This window comes from Lonchura striata, chromosome Z, assembly GCF_050655825.1.
Source record: "Lonchura striata isolate lonStrDom1 chromosome Z, ASM5065582v1, whole genome shotgun sequence".
NCBI classification, from domain to species: Eukaryota; Metazoa; Chordata; class Aves; order Passeriformes; family Estrildidae; genus Lonchura; species Lonchura striata.
In genome coordinates this window covers 70,312,418-70,334,242 of record NC_140740.1, presented here as the reverse complement: position 1 = coordinate 70,334,242, position 21,825 = coordinate 70,312,418, and the positions used below count along the sequence as shown (strand labels likewise).

The window sequence follows — 21,825 nt, the reverse complement described above, 5'->3', positions numbered from 1 at the left end:
ATATTTTATTTTATATATATATACACATATATATATATATATATATATATATATATATATATATATATATATATATATAATCTGTTTGATTATTATTTTATATTAAATTGCTGCTCAATTAAAATTGCTGCTAAATTTTAATTTTGTGGTTTATTACATTAGACATATAGGACCTAATTCATAACATTCTGATACTGATTCTTCCCATTTGGCTCTTCAAGGTTACTATGTGAACTTGAATATTTCCTCCTGCTTCTCAACATACTTTTTGAATCTGGGTGTCATTGGAGGTGATAGCTAAATTTTAATTATCTAGAGAGGGTTTTGAAATATCAGGGTCATTTGTAGACAAAGTACTGACTCAGCACAAACATATAGAATCATATCACCACATAAATAATTCCCTTTCCAGACAAGATGACCTTTTCACTTTCTACTTCCTGTTTGATACTAGAAAAGTTGTGTTCATATTATAGTAAAAGTGATGAAGTCTCTTGTTAGTTCTTATAAGCAAGTTCTTATAAGCAAGGCAGTGCTTGCTTAGTGTTATGGAACTGAAGTCAATGTCTTTATCAAAATCTACTGAACAGCAGGAACTGTTATATTTCTCCTTTTCCAGTAGAAGAAAGGGCAAGTTACTATTGAAAGGGCTGTATATCAGATGAGTAAGATAATGAAATGAGGGAATAAAACCAGAAATTCTTTAGCTGAACCCTAACTTCTTAAATGACAGTGCTTGAATTCCTGAGTGGTTGATGGGAAGCATAAAATTTTGCTACTTCCTTAGAAAAGCAGGACATGTGGTGATTAACAAAATAAGCTCTCTTCTATACTTCTTAGAAATACAAAGCTGAACTTGACTAATCTTATTTTAGAAATCAAGCTTTTAGTATAATTTAAGTTTTGTGGTTTCACTTTTATGAATACAGGGAGACAGGCCCACATGTTTATCCTTCAATGCCATGAGTGATTTCAGGTCAAGTATTTTCCACTCATTACAGAGGGAGAATATACACCAAAGTGAAAATACAACAAATTTAATTCATGAGAACTAGCTAAGTGGAGATCCTTTCTATCCTAACACAGAAAAGGTAGTTAAGCGCTATATGTGTAATAACATTTCCTTCCATTTAAAACATTTGCACGATGCTTCAGTGTTTTCGGGTATCTGGAAGACAAGCAGCAAGCAGGAGGAAACTTAGTTTCAGTAAGCTGCATTTTACTTCTTAGTAGCTAAGCATTATTAGATTTCCAAAAGTGCTCAGAAAAGCCTGGTTCATGTGCACAGTCAAAACTGGCCTATTGGTATTTCAGTTCAGGACTTATTTTACAAATATAACTATGAACCAGTGTAATGGCCTACTTTGTGATGTGGCATTTAATTTTGTAGAATCTGAAAGCTATGAATAATTACAATTCCAATAAAAATATAATAATATGAAAAACAGAATCATTTTATTGACCTGCACACCTTTTCATGGAGCAGAACTGAGGACTTTTGACTGTGTCCCTTTTCCCCTTTGTCTAAAAAAGTACCAATGGTGCATCATTCAAGCACGGGCTAGCCAGGAAAGCAACAGAGGTATTAACAGTGAAATTTCTGCTTTTGCAGACATTAACAGTAGGACTTCTGTTTTTTCAGCATATTGTCCCAGATTCCCTGTCTCTCTCTCTCCATATTTCTCTGGCTCTGCAAATACAAGAATGTCCCAGGCAAGTCAGATACTACTGGGTTCATGTGATGCCCAAGGCAAGTCACTGATTCTTGGGCAATTTCACTGCACTATCTCCTTGTTTGAATATAGGAACACAAGAAGAAAACATACTGCAGGCAGGGTAGCTCAGAATGAGTAGAAGATAGTGATGGTGGTTGTGAAGTAACTTTGTTGTTTCTTTTCTGTCATCCAAATAATTGACTTCTGCCAAAGAAGTCCTGGGAGCTTTTTTGGGAAAAGGTGAGACTACACATTAATTACTTTGTGTGACAGGGCTACACATGATAAGTTTACTGAGGAAAAATAAATGTAACAGTGGTTTTGTTGAACTAGTTTGCTCTGTAGTAGGCAGCAGGAGACATAATTTCATAAATCAGTCTGGAACTGTGAGGCAGGCAATCATCATATATCATTCTAAACCAGCTAGGATTTCCAAGAGTAAAGCCACAATATTTTTTTCTGTTGAGGTAGAACATGATACTCACAAGCAGTGAGAATCTAATAGGAGACCAAAGCGTATGTGTGTCCCACTTGTAGCACAAACACATCTGTGTCTCTTTTATGTCTCTCACTCATTATATCATCATAAATTAAAAAAAGTGATGAAAAATTAAAAGATACATCCATTGATAATGCTGTTTGATAGAACAAAATACTTATTGGACAGGGATCTATCAGTCACCTAATCCAATCTTCCACTCAAAGCAGTGACATCTTAAAAACAATTGCCCAGGCTTTGTTCTGTAAAGTTTGGTGCATTTGTAAGCATGGAGATTCACAACCTCACTGATTAGCCTCATAGTGACTTTTTTTTTTTTTTATCAACTTAGATGAAAATTAAGAGGAAATAGGTTCTGCAAATATTAGGTCATTGCTTCATGAATTCTTGTAAAATTAATCTGGTGAAGGTAAGAAAACGTAACTTACAGTCCTAGTAAATGCAAGTTCAGATGCCAATGCTGTACACGTCTTTAAATGGTTATAAACCCACTGAAAATCATTAATATAATCAAAAGCAGTATTTGAGCACATAAATTTTGCAAATTATGAGAAGAATGCTTTGTATAATTTTGTTGGATGTGTGCACATTCTCAGGAATGAGATCAGTGTACATTCAGCATGAAACTGAAACTAACAACGTCCTGAGAAATGCCCTTTCAACATAGTCAGGTTTACTTATGACATAAAACCTGAATCAGATCAGCCTACAAGCTGCGCTATTGGTGCATGTTATACACTGTCATAAGAGCTGGGTAGTTCCTGTTATTGTGCAAATAGGATAGAGTTTTGAGAATCTTTGCTGTTACACGAACCAGATTGCAATGACCTGCATAAAGAGCTGATGTGAGTATTACACTAATAAAATGCAAATTGATGTCTGGTGGATTGCAGGTTTTTCCTAGATTAAGATTTACTTAACTTTATTTTCAAATTATTACTGGGATACAGACTGTGATTTTGAAAGACTGGATAAGTTCCAGATCCTAATACATGGGTCCATATAATTTCTAACCCTGATATTTTTAGAAGCTGATTATTTCATTTCTCTCCTAGGCAAAGGCAGGGGAGTGGTGCTGGTAAGCCTCTTCAGCTTATGCATGAGGATGCAGCTCTTAGTAAATATTTCATCCTGAATTTCAGGGAGGATTTGAATGGAGAAAAAAACCTCTGCATGTACTTGTATCTATATATTCCTGTTTACTTTCTTTTAGTTGTTACTAACACACTACCTGCAGACAATAGGTTATTTTGATTGTACAGCTAGTCTAGAGACTTCCATCTTCTGCATTCCAGAAAAAGCATAGGCTATGAAGAGGAGAAGTACTTGTACTTCTCTAAGAAGTCTTTCTTGCTGTAGAAGCTGGAGATATGAAAGAAAATTTACAGTGTGTCAGTCTGTATTCAGTAATGCTGCTAAGAGCAGAAAGGATCTGAAAGATTCTATGATATACACAACTGCTTTTTAAATGTAACAAAATTTCACCCCAGTTCTATCTTAGTATTATAGAAAAAAAAATTCAGCCATATTCGAATGGTTGTATTTGTCACGGAACAAAAAATTGACAGTGGAAAATATTCAACAGGTGACAGTTAAAGAATGCAGGGAAATTCACAGATAGTGTGATCAAAGGAGGAAGTGAGAAATTACATTTCTTCATCTGAAGGCTGAAGGGAGATGGAGAGCAGACTGAAATGATGCAAATAGGCTGTCACAGGTAAACATCAAGAATAAATGAATCATCCCAACAATAAATTGCCTGTGTGGTGCGGTGGGCAAAAAGGGACTGCAACAAGTGTGGAAAAAGACAGAAGAACAGCAGGTGAGATGGTATTTGGGTAAGGTGGATGTGAGAGAATGAGAACAAGAGATTATGTCCACAAAATATACAGAGACAGGCTGGAGAAATGGCCTTCAAACAAATTTTAATATGCATGGTTAGAATTTTTTATTAAATCCCTGAAATAGAAAAAAAAAGTACCTTCCTTCTGATGGTGAGATATGCAAAAGCTGCTGTTTCTGTAAGGATCTAATGCTTGGTTTTTATTTATTCTTTTCTTATTTTTCTGACCTGGGATTTTTAAACATTTTTCTCTAAATTTTTTGTTTGTTTCTTTTTTTAAACTGGATCCTTCATAGAAAGTAAAATCAGTTTAGCTATTTCATGAAGATGTCAAAAAGTTTTGTCTTTTTGCACATGTGAGAGTGTTAGAAGAAAGCTGTTGCAAAATGCATGGAAGGCAGGGGAGTTTCAGTAACAGAAAAAGACAAAATAAACGGTGACTAGGACCATATGATCTTTTGCTGTGTTCATAGGTGCACAAGAAGATAGTCTTTTTTCTAACTAAGTGAGCATAAAACTAATTTCATTTCATGCAGGGAGAGTTAAATGGAGCCAAGTCAGATGCCTGTTAACACAGCCTGATTGCTTCTGATTAAATATGAATTTGTAATTTTGGATTATTTCCAGAAGGCACTGTCCTGTGCTTAGTTTGGGTTCTAGCTTTGCAGTAAATAAGACAGAGAGTGTAGAAGGAGAGGGATTAGGAAAAGCATAGTTATTAGGAAAACATAGCTGATCTCAGCTCAGTAATATTGCATAGTCTGTCAGCTGCATAGCACAAACATGGAATGCAGGAGTGAAGAGATCAGTTGCAATGTTGGTATTTCAAATCCATAACAAAGTCTACCAGCTCAAGATGTCTCAGGATGCAAGACCACTTGCAAACCCTTGTTTGCAGAAGTGTACCGGACAGTTTGTGTGGAGGTGAACACATACCAAGTGGTCAGCCTGGTGACATTTCCATCCTCCCAGCTCTCAGCTGTGGAGTTCAATGTCCCCACTTCCTTCTACATTGTAAGAACACCTGGGTTATACCTGGTAAAACCAAGCAGGATCACATAGTAAGTGCTGCCAATGGGATACCTTTCTCTGCAGGGAAATACAATTCAAAGAAGTGTCTGTCTAACATAGCAATTTAACTTAAAAAGGACTGAGTCCTTAAAAAGGACTAAGCCCTTCCTTAGTCCTTTAATACTTTGATATTCCAGAGTGAAATCTGAGAGATTATTGTAAACTTCTGTTGATTTGACTCCTGCTTTAAGCCTGGAGGAAAGCTAGTGTGCTTGAAAGCTTGTTTAGCTTTTCCAACTGTTCTGATTATTCTAGTGGAAGTTATGGGTCTACAAAGCTCTCCTTGCTTAATGCTGCTAAATTTCATTATGCAGACACTAAATGTGTTTACTGTTCTAAATTATCCATTTGCTGGAAAGCAAATATTTTAATAGCTGAAACAATGTTTCCAGAAAAAAGTTTTCCATTATTTATTATACTATAAAGTCCCTGAATCAGTGACTGTGCCTCTGGTTGTTCTTTTTAGTGAACAGCACAAATACTTTGTTCAGGATCATTTGTTAAACTTGTGTTGAGAATAATTATAGAACTACAGAATCATAGAATGATTGAGTTTGAAGGAATGTTTAAAGGTGATCAATTCCAACCCCCTGCCATGTGTAGGAGCAATTATAACAAGGATACTAATCAAAGGTAGCTCCAGAAGATCTTAAACTAAGATGCTTCTTTGATTAAGAAAAGCATTATGAACTTTCATGGATGAAAAGAATAGGATTTAATTTACATTACCCAGATGTGGGTTTCAGTCTTTTTTACAAAGGAGTAGATTGCAAAATATTCTGTGATCTTCATGTTTCTTTGCTTAAAATACTTCTTGTAAACTTAACATTATGAATATTGTGAGAGTTGTCACTAATGCCAAATCAATTCTAACTCTTATGACCAGACTGGTGCCAACCTCAGTTGTCAGGAATGGCAATGTGGTGAAAACACATGAGTGTTTTATGAAAATAGGATCCAGTAATAATAATAAACACATACCACAGAGGACTATACAAAGCACAGCTACTTAAATGAGCTACCCAAGCTTTTCCTCAAGGACTCCAAAGTTTAGGCATGTAGCAGATTGATGTTCATATTTTGCCACCTGTTTCAGTTCCTAAAGCATCCTTATAACATCCAGCTTTGTCAAGATAAGCATCTTTTCCCTTCTGTCTGTAGAATGGAATGAAGTCTATACATTATGTTGAAAACTGAATTATATTGTTGTATGGAACATAGAGCTTGTGCCATTTGAAATGGGAATACTGAGTCTAGATTTTCCAAAGGAAAAAGAAATATCCTTCTCACTTCTTACAGAAGGATTTTGGACAATCACTAAAGATTTCAGATGACATAAGGCAAAAAATTACTCTTTTTTTTTAGACAAGTGTTATAAACCTTCTGGATAAGTGAGCTGGGACCAGGACTAAAGTCACAGGCATGATCAACTGAATGAATCAATAGGAGAAAAAAAAACTTAGTATCATTTTCATCTTCGGTGGAATTTCAGCAATTTATTATCATTGTCATCTGGATTTCAGTCAGCATTCACTATGAAAATTTATCAGAATGTTACTTGTGGCCCAATGAAGTCAAGTATGGGTTTCAACTTTGTATTTTCAGTAAAGAAAAAAATCTGTAATAAGAAAATATTATATTCCTCATCTTCCCTGATCATTGTAATACTTTTATTTTCAATGGTCCCATTCAAATTTTTGTCTTGGGCCCTAAATATTCATTGAAATTATTACAATTCATAAAAAGCCATGATGATCTTTAGATGTTTGATGTGATGCCTTTTACCACCTCAATTATCCAAGTTTTTTTCGAGTTAACTCCACAATCACAGAGCACTGTGTGATAACTTGCTTTTTCTTCTGCAGGTTTGTTTGGGAAATCAATTTACTGACTCCATCTGAATTGCTCTTGAAATGTCATGCTACTTCTTACTGTTCTCAGATGTATATTTTCAATTCCTCACTTTGCAGCACAGAAGCATTAAGTACTGATTTTTATGGCACAGTGTTCCTTCTTTCATCCCTGTGAATTTGTAACAGGCATATGATTACTACATTTTAGTAGTGGCCTTTTGCTTAACAGAAAAATAAAAGACAGTGCTGTGCATAAGCTTGGGATAAGTTAGGATAGCTGTGTACAAGGACTACTGAAGAGCAGGACATGACATACATTTTATGAAAAGCAGGGAGAACATGAGGGTTAGTCTGCAGCATCATGAATGGTTAGTAATGCAAGCTCAGAAGAAATCATCTTTCAGATGCTGGTGGAGGCTTTTCTATGGAAGTGTCAGAGCCACATGATGAAGTTGCATGGGTAAATTGCACTGAGATTGCACAACAACTTGATGTCTGCTTGTGAGATTATGGAAATAAAGAAGGATGCCTCCTAACACAGATCCTTGCTGACAAATCCTTGATCTTTCTAATATACATCTATGCTAATAAATCTTCGATCTTTCTAATACAGATCCTTCCTGCTTCCCACAAGCGTTCTATGACTGCTTTCAGTATCACAAGTTAAAATGTTCTTATATTTGGTTTCTTTTGCGTATTTATATTATGTGTAATGCTTTTCTAAAACGAATCCCTCCGGTCACACAAGATTCACTTGATATGTAATAATTATGATTATCTGCTGGAGCTTTGATTGTGTATCCTTTTATTTTACTATCAGTAATATGTGTATTTTTAAAAATTATACCTCCTACATTAAAAAAATAAACATGCTCTGCATTCTTAATGTACTCTAAACTATAAAAATAGAGCAGAATACCTAAAATGTCTCACATGAGGTTAACCCAGGGATCTAAATATTGATGTGAAATATTGTTTCATTCTTCACTCAGTTCTTTCTTATGTCCATCTTCTAATAGGTAAGCTGTGTGGAGAAGTGAGCATAGCAGGAGACTGAGGATGGAAAATAGTAACAGTCTTTACTTCTGCATCTGGAAAAAAATATACTGATAGTGTTTATTAGCTCCTTTCTCACACAGGCATAATAATTATGATTCATCACACATTAAGTAGTGATGGACTCAGTCCTCTGATAAAGGTAACTAGCTTTCATTTATATGTAATAAATCTGCTTTGAGTAGTTTGCATATAAAACCTTATTTGTGATATCATATGATTAAGGTCTAAATTTCCAGAAAAAGTCCCATAATTTTGGCTGCTAATTTCCTAAGGTTTGAGCCTCACTTTCCAAGATACTGAAAGCTCTAGGGTAGAAGCAAGGAGAGAAATGCAGCACCTGAGAAAACTGGAACCAGAGTGTTTCAAGCTAAGCCAACAAAAGAATAGGGAAGTAAAATTAAACCCCTTCTCCAGTAAGTCTAGCTCTGGGGAAGTCTAAAATTGCTCCTTCTCTTCTTTACTTCCTTTTAGCTTATTTCTGGATCCTATTCACTATTTTTTTTCAGATTATACTGCATGTTAGTAAGCTTTACTGAAAGTAATTCTAGTGTCTTTTCTATTTTCTCATTAGTTTTGTTATAAATTTTTTCCCCTGGTGCTTCTTTGTTGGGTTTTTTCTCTTTTTAGTTATGTTTATCCATATACAATAGTGTGAAAAATATGTGATTGTTTGCTTGCTACTAGAACACAAATACACTCACTCTAAAACTGTACTTTCTCCTTTTGTATTATTCCAGGGCTGTTGGTTTACTATCAGTAATATAAGTCAATTTGTTCACGTCAGACATTGCCATATGTAAAGTGAAAGAATAGCAGCAGTAAGTCTTCATTCTAATCCCTTTTGAACCAAACCTCAGTTTACCCATCCTGAGATTTCCACTGCCTCACAATGTGTTCCAGGTATTTCCTGGTCTTTAGGTTTAAGGCAATAAGAAACTGCAAAATACCCCATGCAAAGCAAAGCTGAAACAAAAGCAGGGTTAAAAGTCTTGTACACTAGATAATGTGTTAGGGCAGACATTTATAAAATCTGCTTGTGCTTGTTCATGAATCTCTCCAACATGGGAGAAGTCAATTGCAATTGATTATTATTTGTGGACAGTAAAAAATATAAAAGCATTTTCCTGTCAGACTATTTAAAACTGCCTGCAAGCTACAGATCCTAAAAATGTCATTACTGAAGTTATGGAAATGTTTTATTTCTCTTTATTGCTACTGTTTCATTGCCATTGGTTCATATTCTTTTTGTGTGCATGAGTTGCTCTAATAAGGATTTTCCTTGTTTCTGCTGGTAGCCTAGTGTTTGTTTCTGGTTTTGCTGTTTATGAGCTGTGATGGATTTCAAAGGCTGGCATGGCTCTGATCTGCCTCACCAGAAGGTAGTTCTTGCAAGTTCTAATGCAATTCTACTTTTATTTCAGATCTACCTTTTATTTCAGACAATGTTCCAAATCCAAATCACAATACTGTTACTGGAAACACAGCTCTCCATGGTTTCAGGTAAGAGAGAAACTGCCTTTCAGTTGCAGTAGCAGAACTAATGCAGCTTTTAGTATGTGGGCTTCAGCACCTCCAGCAACACTTGCATGAACAGTCAGTAATGTCTGGAGCCTCTGTTTTCCATCTTATAAAAGGCACTGGCATTGACTGAGCACAGGACAGGTGTCCACCACTTTCCAGAGTCAGGCTTCTTTACCATGTTGTGTGTTGTCAGCTGAGGTGTCCAGCATCAGTGGCATGGCTGTAAGAAGGAGGATGACCAAAACAACAAATGCCCACAGGGAAGCGTAACAATCTCAGTGTTTGATGGCATGAAATATAATCACTTCTCCTGTCCATGCCTGTAGCAGAATCAACTTGGCTAAAACCCAGGAGCTTGGTACTTTCTCACATAATTTTCTCCCTTGCTACAGTTGTATTACAGTGAATAAACAAACATTGCTAAGAGGAACCTAGCAATGCTAAGGTTTCCCTGTACATATTTCAGAGACATATATAATAAAAAGAATGCATAAACAGTTGCATGGTCTTCTCTTTGCAATGTCACTACCAACACTTCCAAATGCTCCTGAATTGTCTACCAATACATGGCACATCCAGTATGGAAAGTAGTAACAAAGTATATTGAATGATTTATTAGAAATAACTCTGCCATATCAAGTACACTTTAAAATGGCAAACTATTCATAACATTATTAATTTCAGATTGGGTGAATGGCTAAGATTATTTTGATATATTTTCTGTAATATGGTTGCATGTATCTGAGAAAATGTGTGAGATCAAATGATACTGATATGGTTCCAGGTTTGTGGAGACTGTAATTGCTACACAGCAATTTTAAGCTATACGTATTTATCCCGTGCAACTCTGTTTCACAGGATCTACACTGATATTTCTTTTTGTAAAGGATAATGACAGTAGATTTACAATTTCCAAAATTAATTGTTGCTTTTACTACAACCTTGAGACATGTAAGAGACCGTATCACAGTTTGAGAAAAATGGTCCCTGTATAACCACTGGCCTAGCCTTAAGTTACTCATAAAATGCAAAAAACCCCAAAAACCAAATAAAACCCACCACAAAAAACTTGGTCATAATGCCCTCATCTTTCAGATTCTGTAATCAATACAGAATACAGATTATTTGCTATAATTACTATCTTAAGCAAGGAGACATTAAATGTGTTTACTGTTATGGTAAAAATATCAGTGTGAATATAAACAACAAATGCTTAAAATTTTAGTCAAATCAGTAACTATATACCTGACTATCTGTATACAGTATACTATCTGTATACTATCTGACACAATTTTGCCCAGCTTTAAAGAAGATCAGAACATATTTTGATGAAACAAATGAAATTGTTCTCTTTTCTTCACATAGCTTTGTTTACAGTTGAAGTTCCTCAACAGCTCTACACTGCAGAGTACGGGAGCAATGTGACCATGGAATGCAGATTCCCTGTGAATGGCTCAGTGGATCTAGGACTCCTGACTGTTTTTTGGGAACAGAAAAGGCAGGGCTCATCAAAATCAAAAGAGGTGTATACATTCCGTAATGGGAAGGCACTCCATCCATCTCAACATCCTGATTACATAGGAAGAGCATCACTTCTGCACAGTGAACTGATGTTGGGACGAGCCATCCTCCAGATCACCAATGTTAAGATCACAGATGCAGGATCATACCTTTGTCTCATTGACTACCAGGGTGTGGACTACAAGTACATTGCTTTGGAAGTAAGAGGTGAGTGGTTAAATTAAATGTAACTGTATATTCATTGAGACATCTCCATTAAATTCCTACAAGCTTGTAGAAATTGGTTAATCTGAAGGAATTTGTTGCTAGTTGTCTCACCAAGACTTTGTACTCAGCCTTCAGCTGAACCGAAGCAGTTGTCTTTGTAGTGGCTAGCCTTTGGTTCAACACCTGAGCTCCTCCAGGTGCACCTGGTGCTGGGGAGGGACAGCATCTGTTCTCCTTCCATCCTTCTTTCTACAGCCTCTTCAGTGCCACCACCTCCCTCCTCTTCTTTGATCCGCTTGTTGGGCCACACTCTGGTCATTATAAAACGTTTCTCAGAGATGCTTTGATATCCTTATGAATCCTGCTGCAACTACTCAAGTGTCTGGGGATTCCCCAAGTGACTGCAGCTCTCAGAGCAAGGACATGCGATTTTCTGTGTCCATTGAAGCAAAATAGGCATTAGTAGTAAAGGTATATGTTAATAGAAAGCATGACAGACCAGATCCTTGAAAGATTTCTGGTGTTTCCCACTAATCTGTGAGAAACATCACACATATCTGTGTAATGCAAGGCAACATTCATTTCCCATCCATATATTTAAATAACAATATTTATCAAATGCAAAAATTGATATAGACATTCTTAAGACCCACATTAGTTCCTATGAAAAGTCAATTTTGTTATAATATGATGAAAATATTACACTGTTTATAAGCTATGGTAAAGCAAACATGAAATCAGGCTTTCAGAAAGTGGCATATTCTAAAAGTGAAAATAAAGCTCCCATAAGATTCCACTAGTCTACTCTGTCTTAATAAATTATAAATATAGTGTCAACTGCTGTCCTGTATAAAGTACTGGAGTGCATTCTTTTGCTGTAGGCATGATAAGGATTGAATAATCCATTTTGTATTGTTCTACAAAACATCCTTCATCATTTTAAATAAGTGTTCCACAGATATAACCATAGACAATACATAGCATTAAAAGGAAGCAGGGAAAGTGAAGTGGAGAAACAACTGCTGTTGCATACAACAATTTCACTCAACAACTTCTCATGCAGCATCTTACAAGAGAATAAATACTCGAGTAATGAGAATACCGGGTGAAGACAAGCTTGTTTTTATGTGCCAGTCAGAAGGCTTTCCTCTGGCAGAGATTTTCTGGCAAAATGAGAACTTCAATCTCAGTGGATTTGCAAATACCACCTATACACTGACTGCAGATGGCCTCTACAATGTCACCAGCACCCTGACATTCAAACCAAACACGAGTGAGAACTACACGTGTGTCTTCTGGAATAAAGAACTGAATGGAGAAACTTCAGCTCACTTTTCCACTTCAGGTTGGTATGAGCTTGAATTTGTATATGACAGTGTTTATACATACATCATGTGCTATGGTCCATCACTGGAGTTAAGTTCTAGAAATCAGTGTAATTTGGTAAACTGAACAAGTCAGTATTATTTATGTCTTTGAAGTCTCAGCTAGCTTCCATTCCAACAATCCAGTATGTATTTTTCTGTATATTTTAATTTTAGAGTAGCTTTCCTTATTTCCCTGCCAATACAAAGGGATTTTTTTCAGCTGCATGGGCATCTTCCCTGATAGTCTCCTACTTAATTATTCTATCTAGTTGTCTACCTTGACTTCAGCAAGGCTTTTGACATTGTTGCCCATAATATCCTCATGGGTAAACTCAGGAAACGTGGGTTAGATGAACAGGATCAAGAACTGGTTAAATTACAGAGTCCAGAATGTCGTGATCACAAGAATAGAATCCAGATGAAAGCCTGCTGTCAGTGGATCAATACTGGGTCCAATCTTATTCAATTTATCAGCAACCTGGACAAAGGAATCAAAGGCACCAGCACCACAGGTTTGCTGGTGACACTAAACTAAACTGAGTGCAGTGACTTAATGCGGCCTAGGGCTCGGGGGTCCGTCTGATCCCTGGCTGCCGCTGCCGTAGGTATCCGGATAGCGCTGGGCTGTTAGGCTCAGCCTGTCTGGGTCCCTCAGGCTAACTCCAGCCACAGGCAACTTAGCAAGCAACTCAGGAGTGATTTCAGCTCTGGTAAATTCAGCTCTTAGTTATTTCAGCTCTGTGCTTGCCAGTTCCTTAGGCAGACGCAGGGAGATGGAGATAGAAGTCTGTATGCAGTTCAACAGTGGTGTTCTTTAATTTCAGCTCCTGTGAAGGGGGCAGTGACAGTTTCTTCTGATGAACTGGGCAGAGATGGGGTTTGATATAGGGTACAGGGGTGTTGGAAATTGTCCAATGGCCAGGGTTGAGGAGAATACAACCTATAGCCTTACAGAGAGATAACAAGGGTCTGAATGCAGAAGAGGGGCTTCTTTGGTCCAGCCACCGTGACTTGGCATTTCTTATCTTAGCTGAGTGACCACCAGGGAGGCCTTGCAGGGCCTCTGACTGCTACAGTGGCTGATCCATCTGAAGGCTCTGCCGCCATTCCATGGACCTTGACTAGCTGGAGGGTTGGGCAGAGAGAAACCTGGTGAGGTTCAACTGAGTGTATGGTCCTGCACATGGGGAGGAATTGTCTCATGTGCCAGCACAGGCTGGGGCTGACCTCTGTGAAGTGGTTCTGCAGAGAAGGACCTAGGAGTCCTGGCAGACAAAAAGCTCTCCATGAGCCAGCCAAGAAAGCTAATGGTATCCTGAGGCACACTAGGAAGAGCATTGCCAGCAGGTCAATGCAGATGATCCTGCCCCTTTACTCAGCAATAGTGAAGCCACAACTGGAGTGCTGTGCCCAGTACTGTGACCAGTTCTGGGCTCTTCAGGACACAAGAGAGAAGGAGGTACTGGAGAGGGTTCAGCAAGGGCCACAAGGATGATGAGGGGTCTGAAGCATCTCTCTAATGAGAAGACTGTGTTTAATCTGGAGAAGACTGAGAGGTTTCATCAATATATGAAAATATTTCAAAGGCAGATGCCAATAGGATGGTGCCAGACTCAAATGCCATACAAAAGAGAGGTATGACTGGATTTTTTCTCTGAGGTTTTTCACAGTAATATTTCAGAACACATTATTCATAAATGAGTGTAAATCACTATGCTGATAAATTTTAAAAATCTTTTGTTCAGTCAGAACAAGACTTTGGAGAAACAGAACTAATAACTTGATAAACAATGCCTGCTTTGTAAGTTATAAATGTATTCTCCTTTAATATTTTTAACAGCTTTAATGAGTACACAGTATAATGGACAAAAATTCCTGATCTCTTTAATCGTCCCCACATGCGTGACTGTAGCTGTCCTTCTCTCTGCACTAATAATACTTCAGAAGAGAAAATCATTCAAGAATGAACAACACAAAAAAGGTACATTTTACTTCAGATAGTGAAACTTTTCACTATTTCTCTACTTTTCTTGTGAACAACCTTGAGGAAATTTTAGTAAGGCACACTTGCATGAATTTGGTCACACTTTATTTCTAGATTGCAAGAGGGTAGAAAATGAGATCTTGGATAATTTGAGTTTTATTTTCCTCACTGTGTTACCTGTGTGAGACAAGGTGTATGTAAAGATACATTTTTAAAGCTGACCAGCTAGTATTCTGTACAGAGCTCAAACAAACTTTGCCTCATGTAAGGAGGACTGTAAAGCATAGTTTCAACAGTGTTTTCTTCATAGGTACAAAGACATTGTGGCTACAGTATATTTGGCTACAGTATATTACACAGAATTTTTATTTTTCAACTCCATTATGGTATGATACAGGACAGCCACAATATTTCCTTCCTTGTTTGCATGTACAGTAGTAAAAAACTAATAAAGCAAACAGACTATTACTCCAGTATTTTCTTGCACATGAACAGACACTAGTAAACTAGACTATATATATTTATAGTCATGAAAGAAGTCTTAATATTACGATTTCAGAATTTGGTTCAAGTTTTCTAAGGTTTTTAAGTTTTGTAAATGAAAAGAAACATAGAGAAGTTTATTTATTTGGTATGATTTAATAATAAACTTAACTGTGCTCACAGCTCAGTTAATCTAAAGATTTGTTGAATATTTATAGTTACAATATAGTTTCTTTCAAATGTAGAAATGTTTAAGCTAAATTTTTGTATATTTACTTTAATAGACAGGAAAAGAAAACTGAACCCGAACGCAAAGGATGAGAACAGTAAGTCATAGGCAATTTTTGAAATTTACATTTACAGATTTTTCTTTCTTACATCTAAAATATAAAAAAATATGTAGATTGTAACCTAAATAATGTGACATCAAAATAGAGGGTAGCTTTGAATTTAAATTCTCTTATTCTTGAGTTTTTACAAAATGCAGTTTCTAAAATTTTGACTTTCTCTTGGGCAATGTAAAAATTTGAAAATATTGGTTCCCTTTCACTAAGGTGTGAAGAGCTTTCATACACAGGTCAGCACACATCTCTGTATACCAGCTGGGGTTCTAGTAGTCTTGGCTGAGAAAGATACTCACAGAAAGCTGGTTGCTTTGGATAGCATCAAGATTTTTGTGGCAATAGTCTGTTATACTTTTGGATCAAGCTACAGGTTTTAACAATAAATAAAATGATACATCATTTATCTAGAATATTATATAACCTCCTAGGCTACCTCTTATCTTATGAGAATCTGACTTACCTAGACATCCAGAAATTTTTACAATTCAGAGAGAAGATAATACCTAAAAAAATTGTCAGGATTCATCTAACTGTTCTGTACTAAAATTGAACTGAAAGAAAAAGATAACACCATAGAAAATGATAGATCAATACAAGGAAAGTCTTAATTCACCTACTGATATAAATCAATTTTGTTACCTATAGATAACAGTTTGACAGGCTAATGCATTGTGAGGTGAGAGGCTGTGGCCAGTGTTAGATACAGAGGTACTTGGTTCAGCCATAATTCCTTGGTGTCCAAGCAGACCCTCACATAGCATACTGAGGTCAGCCCTGAGGCTGCCAAAGAGCACAAATGGAATAATACTGTGATGCAGCTAACCAAGTGAACACAGAGACAATGCTGGGCTTTTCCAAGGACAGCATTTTTTTGAGAATCTCACTGCTAAAAAAATACACGAAGAAGTCACCAGCTTAAAAAATAAATTCTGTAGGTGAAAGGTGGAGATTGGATGAAGAGGGCACTGATTTCCAAATCACCTCAGGTTGTCATATTTGCATCTTAACTGTAAGTGTTTGATCCACTGCTGTCTGTAGATATTACAATTGAAACAACACTTTCAGAAAGACACTTTCACCTTCCAGAAACCTTGCAGCAGTCAGAGTCTCATTCTCATTTTTCATGTGACACTGTGAAACTTTAGTGGCATCATGCCATGCACTAATGAACACAAGCTCAAGGCAAGCAGTATTCTGGAGAACAGCGTTGGTGCATGTCTGGACATCATTCTTGTGTATATTGTCTGAGCATAGCTTGGCTTCCCCTGGCTTTTTGTATTACTTTTGTATTTTTCCACTTTGTAGCCTCTTCTGTGCACTTAGTGAAATGAAGAAATTAAAGGAAACAAGGCCACACTTTGTGGTTTTACTTCTTCATTTTAATGATGACAAAAACCTTTGTCTTTCTTGTAACATGCAGTAAGTCAGATGACAAACATTTATATTTCTCAGCATTGGATATTTTTAAGAAACCCTGGAAAGAACCTTTTTTCCATGATGAGTAGGTAGTTGAAGCATAAAAGGCACAGATAGTTTACCACAGTGCCTTGGAAATGACCCATACAGTCCTGGTTACAGGAACAAGGACTGTTAATCTACCGGTTTTAACTTACAGCTCAAGCTGTATCAGAACTGAATATGTAGGACATTTAAACTCATCACTGAAGTCCCAGTTCTGCACACTTTTAATCACATGCATATATTTACTGACAATCATTACCAGGGATGCTCTCTAAAAAGATTTCAGTTTTGTCATTTCATTTATATGGCTGAAAGTGGGTGATAGCTTTGTTTTAATAGAAAATTCAGATAAAAGAGATAATTCTTTCCTGGAAAAGATCACAGCAGATGTAAACTATAACAGCTTTAAGGAGCTATTGTAACTTCAGCATGATACAGGAGACTGAGCTTTCATTCTTAACCCACCCAGTTGTTAAATAATCAGGCTTTTTATTTTCTTAAATTACTGCAGATTTTTAAACTAATACTATTGCATTTCTTTCTTTAAGGTGATGATTTTAACTCTCAGACTGAGGCTTTATACTTGTCAACTGTCACAACTTCAAGAGATAGTGGAAGTGTGGATCTGTGAAAATTCTTCATATTACATGCCATAATTTGCACTTTTTCTATCAGTTTTTGGGGACTTCAAAAGAAAATTACAGCACTTTAGCCTTAGGATAAACAGTGAATTCATGGGGATGTATTTGCACTGCAGCAATGGAAAGCTATGCCTCCTCAGACACCATATCTTCTTGAAGTTACTGAGAACTATGCTGTCACAAAATGTGGTTTACCACTGTGAAGAGGTCAACTGAGTGCCTTTGATAAACTTTACTTTTGGACTTACTGTTGCTCAAGGGATTTTTGTTTAACCTTTATCAACTGTTCCAGTCTCAGGAATGGTGCTTTGAGTCAAAAATCTTGTGGAATTTGAATAAAAGCTGTAAATGCTATCTTATGTCAATTATCTTTCTGGTGGAAACATCATTACATGCCCATATCCCATTTCCAAATTTTATAACACATTAAACTGGATATTACCACAAGTACCACCTTGCATCATTGTATCCACTTGTATAACTTGTATCATTGCAACATCTAGAAGCTATTTCATATCACAAGAAGAGGTTGAAATTAAATGAAAGTACAGACAAAAAACCAAAAAAACAACAAACCCACACAATATTAGCAATAAGTCAACATTATGTTGCAGAAGAGAATTTTCATGTCTATATAAAACCCCACAAGTCAATCAGGTAAAAACCATGAACTGTGATACTATGCTACATGACAGTAAAAGGTTTCAAATTTGAACTGATTATTCAACAGAATTTTCTTTAGGAGGAATTTGGAAGCAAAAGTGAAAATGATGCTGAGAGAGATTTCTGCACTGTTTATTTTTAAACAATAATTTTGCCTTTGTTAAGGAGTCTTTTCCATGCCAGGCTGCTTTGCTTCCTAATACTGGAATGCCAGATTTGGAAAAACATCCAAAATGAAACAACTTTGCCCCTTAGTCATGAGATAATGAAACAAGGGCACTGGGTAAGATCTGTCATATTGTTTTGAAAGACCAGTGGCTTTGGTAAACTGTGTTTTCTACTAAAATAGATGTAACAAGATTGGAGAAATGTGTTCATATGGAACCTACTTCTACTATTATCTTGCTCTTAGAAGAGTTCCAATGATTGAAGTTTTTTCATAGCACTTGCTCTGAATTTGGATGGGAACTGCTTCTCCAGTGTCACTTCACAGCTATTGATTCCAGCAAAAAGTGGACCTACAGTGCTGCTATGAGACCAGAATATCAGCATTGATGCTCTCTTGTTTCACCAGGACAGGTGATTTTAAAAAGCAGGACTGCCATTGATTTTACTTGTGGAGGAGGAAAATTAATTTCTCTCTCACATCATCTGTAATTTAATATCTATGCATTTCACCTTTAATTACCCATTTGTAGCCACTGGATTCAGCTGAGACAAATCTGCACTAGGCTTGCAATGTCCTATGTCCTTGCTGACACTGCAAATCAGGCACATCTCAGAGAAGCACTAGCTAGCTTAATACGGAATAGCAGCTTAGGAACTGTCCTGGCTTGCACCATTTAGCAATATTTAAGGGTCAAGCAATTTCTCTCTGTCCCACATTCGTACTCTGCTGGGAACTATGACCCCTTGCTCTTCCGTCAGCCATGGTGGAATCTAACCCACTGTGTTCTTGGAAAAACTTAATTTTGCATTTTTCTATTTATTTTTCCTCATTAAAATTAAATAGAAGTAATAAAATATGAATTTATGTGGATGAACATAAATAGTACACTTCAGTCTTTGCAATTAGGTTATGGTGATTATCATTGTTCTTTACTGAAATGGAAATAATCTTGCCATTATTTTATACTTATTGTTTTATTTCTTATATATGAGTAAATGCTGCCTTGTGTAGGCAACAAAGAACAGATATGGGTAGCATTTCCTGCCCATTTTACAGGCATGGCAAACATTACCCTGCTTTCCCTCTTACTGGATTGTACACTGAAAGGTTTCACCTGGCAACCCTAGGCAGAGGCAGCTCAGTTTTCCACAACATTCCTATGCCCTATCCACTCATTTAATTATGAATGGAACAATAACACTGTTTACTGCAATAACTATAACAATACCTAGAAATGTATTTTGGCTCATGAGTTTCTATTTTCACCAGCTCTCACAGGATACTTACAAAGCTGACTATTACATCTGAGTATGTGAAAGTTAGCTTGTCAGCAGTTTGGCCAGTCTATTTATAATGTTTATGAATTAATGCAAGGCTTGTCTTTTACTGTAAACCACTGAGCATATGATACGTATGTGATATAATGAGTCTCTGTTCTTTCTGCTTCACCTACTGTTTTACATGCTGTTATCTCCAAACAGCTGAAGTGAGTTTTCACATACAAATTGCCTGTAAAATGCTTGAAGGGTTTGTGTTCTGTTTGTTTGGGGTGCTCTCTCTGTGGTTTTTGTTGTTGTTGTTGTTTGTTGGGTTTTTAAAACAAATTAGGTTGTGGGTTTTTGTTTGTTTGGTGGTGTCATTGTCTTTTTGTTTGGTTTTTTATAGTTTTGAACTTTACAGTGAGAAATGATATTATGAGACCATAAAACTATTAGGTATTTTTAGAGTTTGACTTGTACTGTCATCTGGCATTTTTGAATGGCAGAGAGGATACCTCGCATAAGATACTGTTACCCTTTCTGATATGTACCACCTCTATTCATGTCCATACATTTGTCTCAACTAGGTGCACGTCATAAGCAATAGCAACTTAGTGTACTGAAAAAAAGTAAGAATTCAACGGAAGTTGTTGGAATGTTTTTGAAAACATGTGCAAAGAATCTGCTCAGTGGTTTATAGTCACCTAAAATATATTTCACTGAACTTTAATGATGACAATTTTTCACAAGCAAGTAGAGAGTTTTTTTTCAGTATTGAATTTTTCTAGTATAGCTAAGGAAAATCTGCTTTTCCAATCCACTGACCTGTTTTACTAAGTATGAGTGAGGTACTTACCATTTTAATACAGGAGCAACTGGCAAATGGGGTGATTAGTCTTTCTGTTCACTCCTCACCTCTGCTAGCTACCAGAGGTTTTAAGGGCTTATAGTAGGTTTATTTCAGCTTTTTTACACTCACAACATTTCCAGTAGCTGTGAGTTGCAGCTTGGTCTGTAATCAAGAGCATAGCACAGAATATGGTTAGCTGTTTGTACCAAGTCCACTTTCATACTGGCAGCAGCCTAAACCCATACCATTTTCTTGATTCCCATTACCATAGACATGTCTGAAAGCAACCACTAACATCAAGAAGGTTAATATCTCTGGAAGAAGACTCAAGATGAAGAGATATTCCTAACAGCCACTTGAAATGCCTTGCAAGACTTAGTCTGCATACTAGAAAACCACCAGCTGATTCTGACTATGGGAGCAATTGGAAATGCCTTTTACAATTTTGGACATCAAGAAACCCCTATTCTTTCTTAAGAAATACTGCAGTTTTCTTATGGAGTTTCTTTTTTCATCTGACAGAACCATATGTTTGCCACCAAAAACATTACCTACTTATTCCACAAAATAGTTACAAAGAAAGGTTTTACAAGTCCCATCCATACAGTAAAAGGTCACTTTTACAGGAATAAGTCTAACATTTCTATCCTTTCTGTGGGGATGGGGATCAACTAAGCAATCTTAGAAGTCCTTTCTAACCCAAAATGACCTTTGACTGTAAACTTGTTGCTCCAGTTAACTTCTATATCCTTTGTAATTATCTTATTTCTCTTTTACTCTGATGAACATGTGCCTTAGATCAATGACTATGATCTGGTTCAACAAGATATCCTGGTTTTCCTCACCATATGTCAAGCACACTCTGTAATACTTTTTTATAGCTAGTGCTTGGCAATATTTCACTCAAACTCAATATGCAGACATACGGTAAAAAGTAGCTGAAACAGATAAATGCACTGTGCAAATATTGTTAAAAGCTGACTTTAATGAACTACTGAGTTCACTTTTGGTTTTATTTTCAATGCAATTTTCAGCAGCTGTTTGTTTACTCACAAGCACATTTCCTTAATGGGCTTTTCCAAGTGAGAAGTGAAACATCTTCATGCAAAGTCTGTGTTAGAAACCACATTACATAAGGAATGATGCAGTAGAAATTTGCACAGTGGGCTTAAGCTCATTCCTTACATGAGTTTTTCAAGCAGTAGGGTGAGATGATTACCTGAGTCCCAGCTGGTGAAGGTGGTGCTTTCACTGCTGAGGTGGGGAATCTATCTAGTCAAATATTTGGGGTTCTAATCACAATACTGCTAGCAAG

General features: G+C 36.6%; 1 protein-coding gene across 7 annotated transcripts; it reads left to right on the top strand.

Moving 5' to 3' along the window:
• Window positions 1-126: 126 nt before the first annotated feature.
• Window positions 127-21,300, top strand: LOC110471224 (programmed cell death 1 ligand 2). Of its 7 annotated transcripts, none has more exons than XM_085566717.1 (8): window positions 127-3,059; window positions 8,001-8,179; window positions 9,462-9,540; window positions 10,927-11,289; window positions 12,353-12,634; window positions 14,497-14,637; window positions 15,408-15,449; window positions 17,477-21,300. In XM_085566717.1, the coding sequence occupies exons 2-8, from the start codon at window positions 8,132-8,134 to the stop codon at window positions 17,557-17,559; spliced, it is 1,038 nt and encodes a 345-aa protein (XP_085422843.1). In that variant the 5' UTR covers window positions 127-3,059; window positions 8,001-8,131; the 3' UTR covers window positions 17,560-21,300. The 7 variants fall into 7 exon arrangements, with proteins under 7 accessions (XP_085422843.1, XP_085422846.1, XP_085422842.1 ...); XM_085566720.1 differs by adding an exon at window positions 8,778-8,858 and having other exon boundaries at window positions 127-8,179; XM_085566716.1 differs by having other exon boundaries at window positions 8,001-9,540.
• Window positions 21,301-21,825: the final 525 nt, after the last annotated feature.

Excerpts from the sequence above, each read along its gene's own strand:
- LOC110471224 (XM_085566716.1), top strand. The coding sequence starts at position 9,375 with ATGGATTTCAAAGGCTGGCATGGCTCTGATCTGCCTCACCAGAAGGTA. Across the intron at positions 12,635-14,496 it reads AGCTCACTTTTCCACTTCAG|CTTTAATGAGTACACAGTAT; the intron begins GTTGGTATGAGC and ends TATTTTTAACAG. Across the intron at positions 15,450-17,476 it reads GAACGCAAAGGATGAGAACA|GTGATGATTTTAACTCTCAG; the intron begins GTAAGTCATAGG and ends TCTTTCTTTAAG.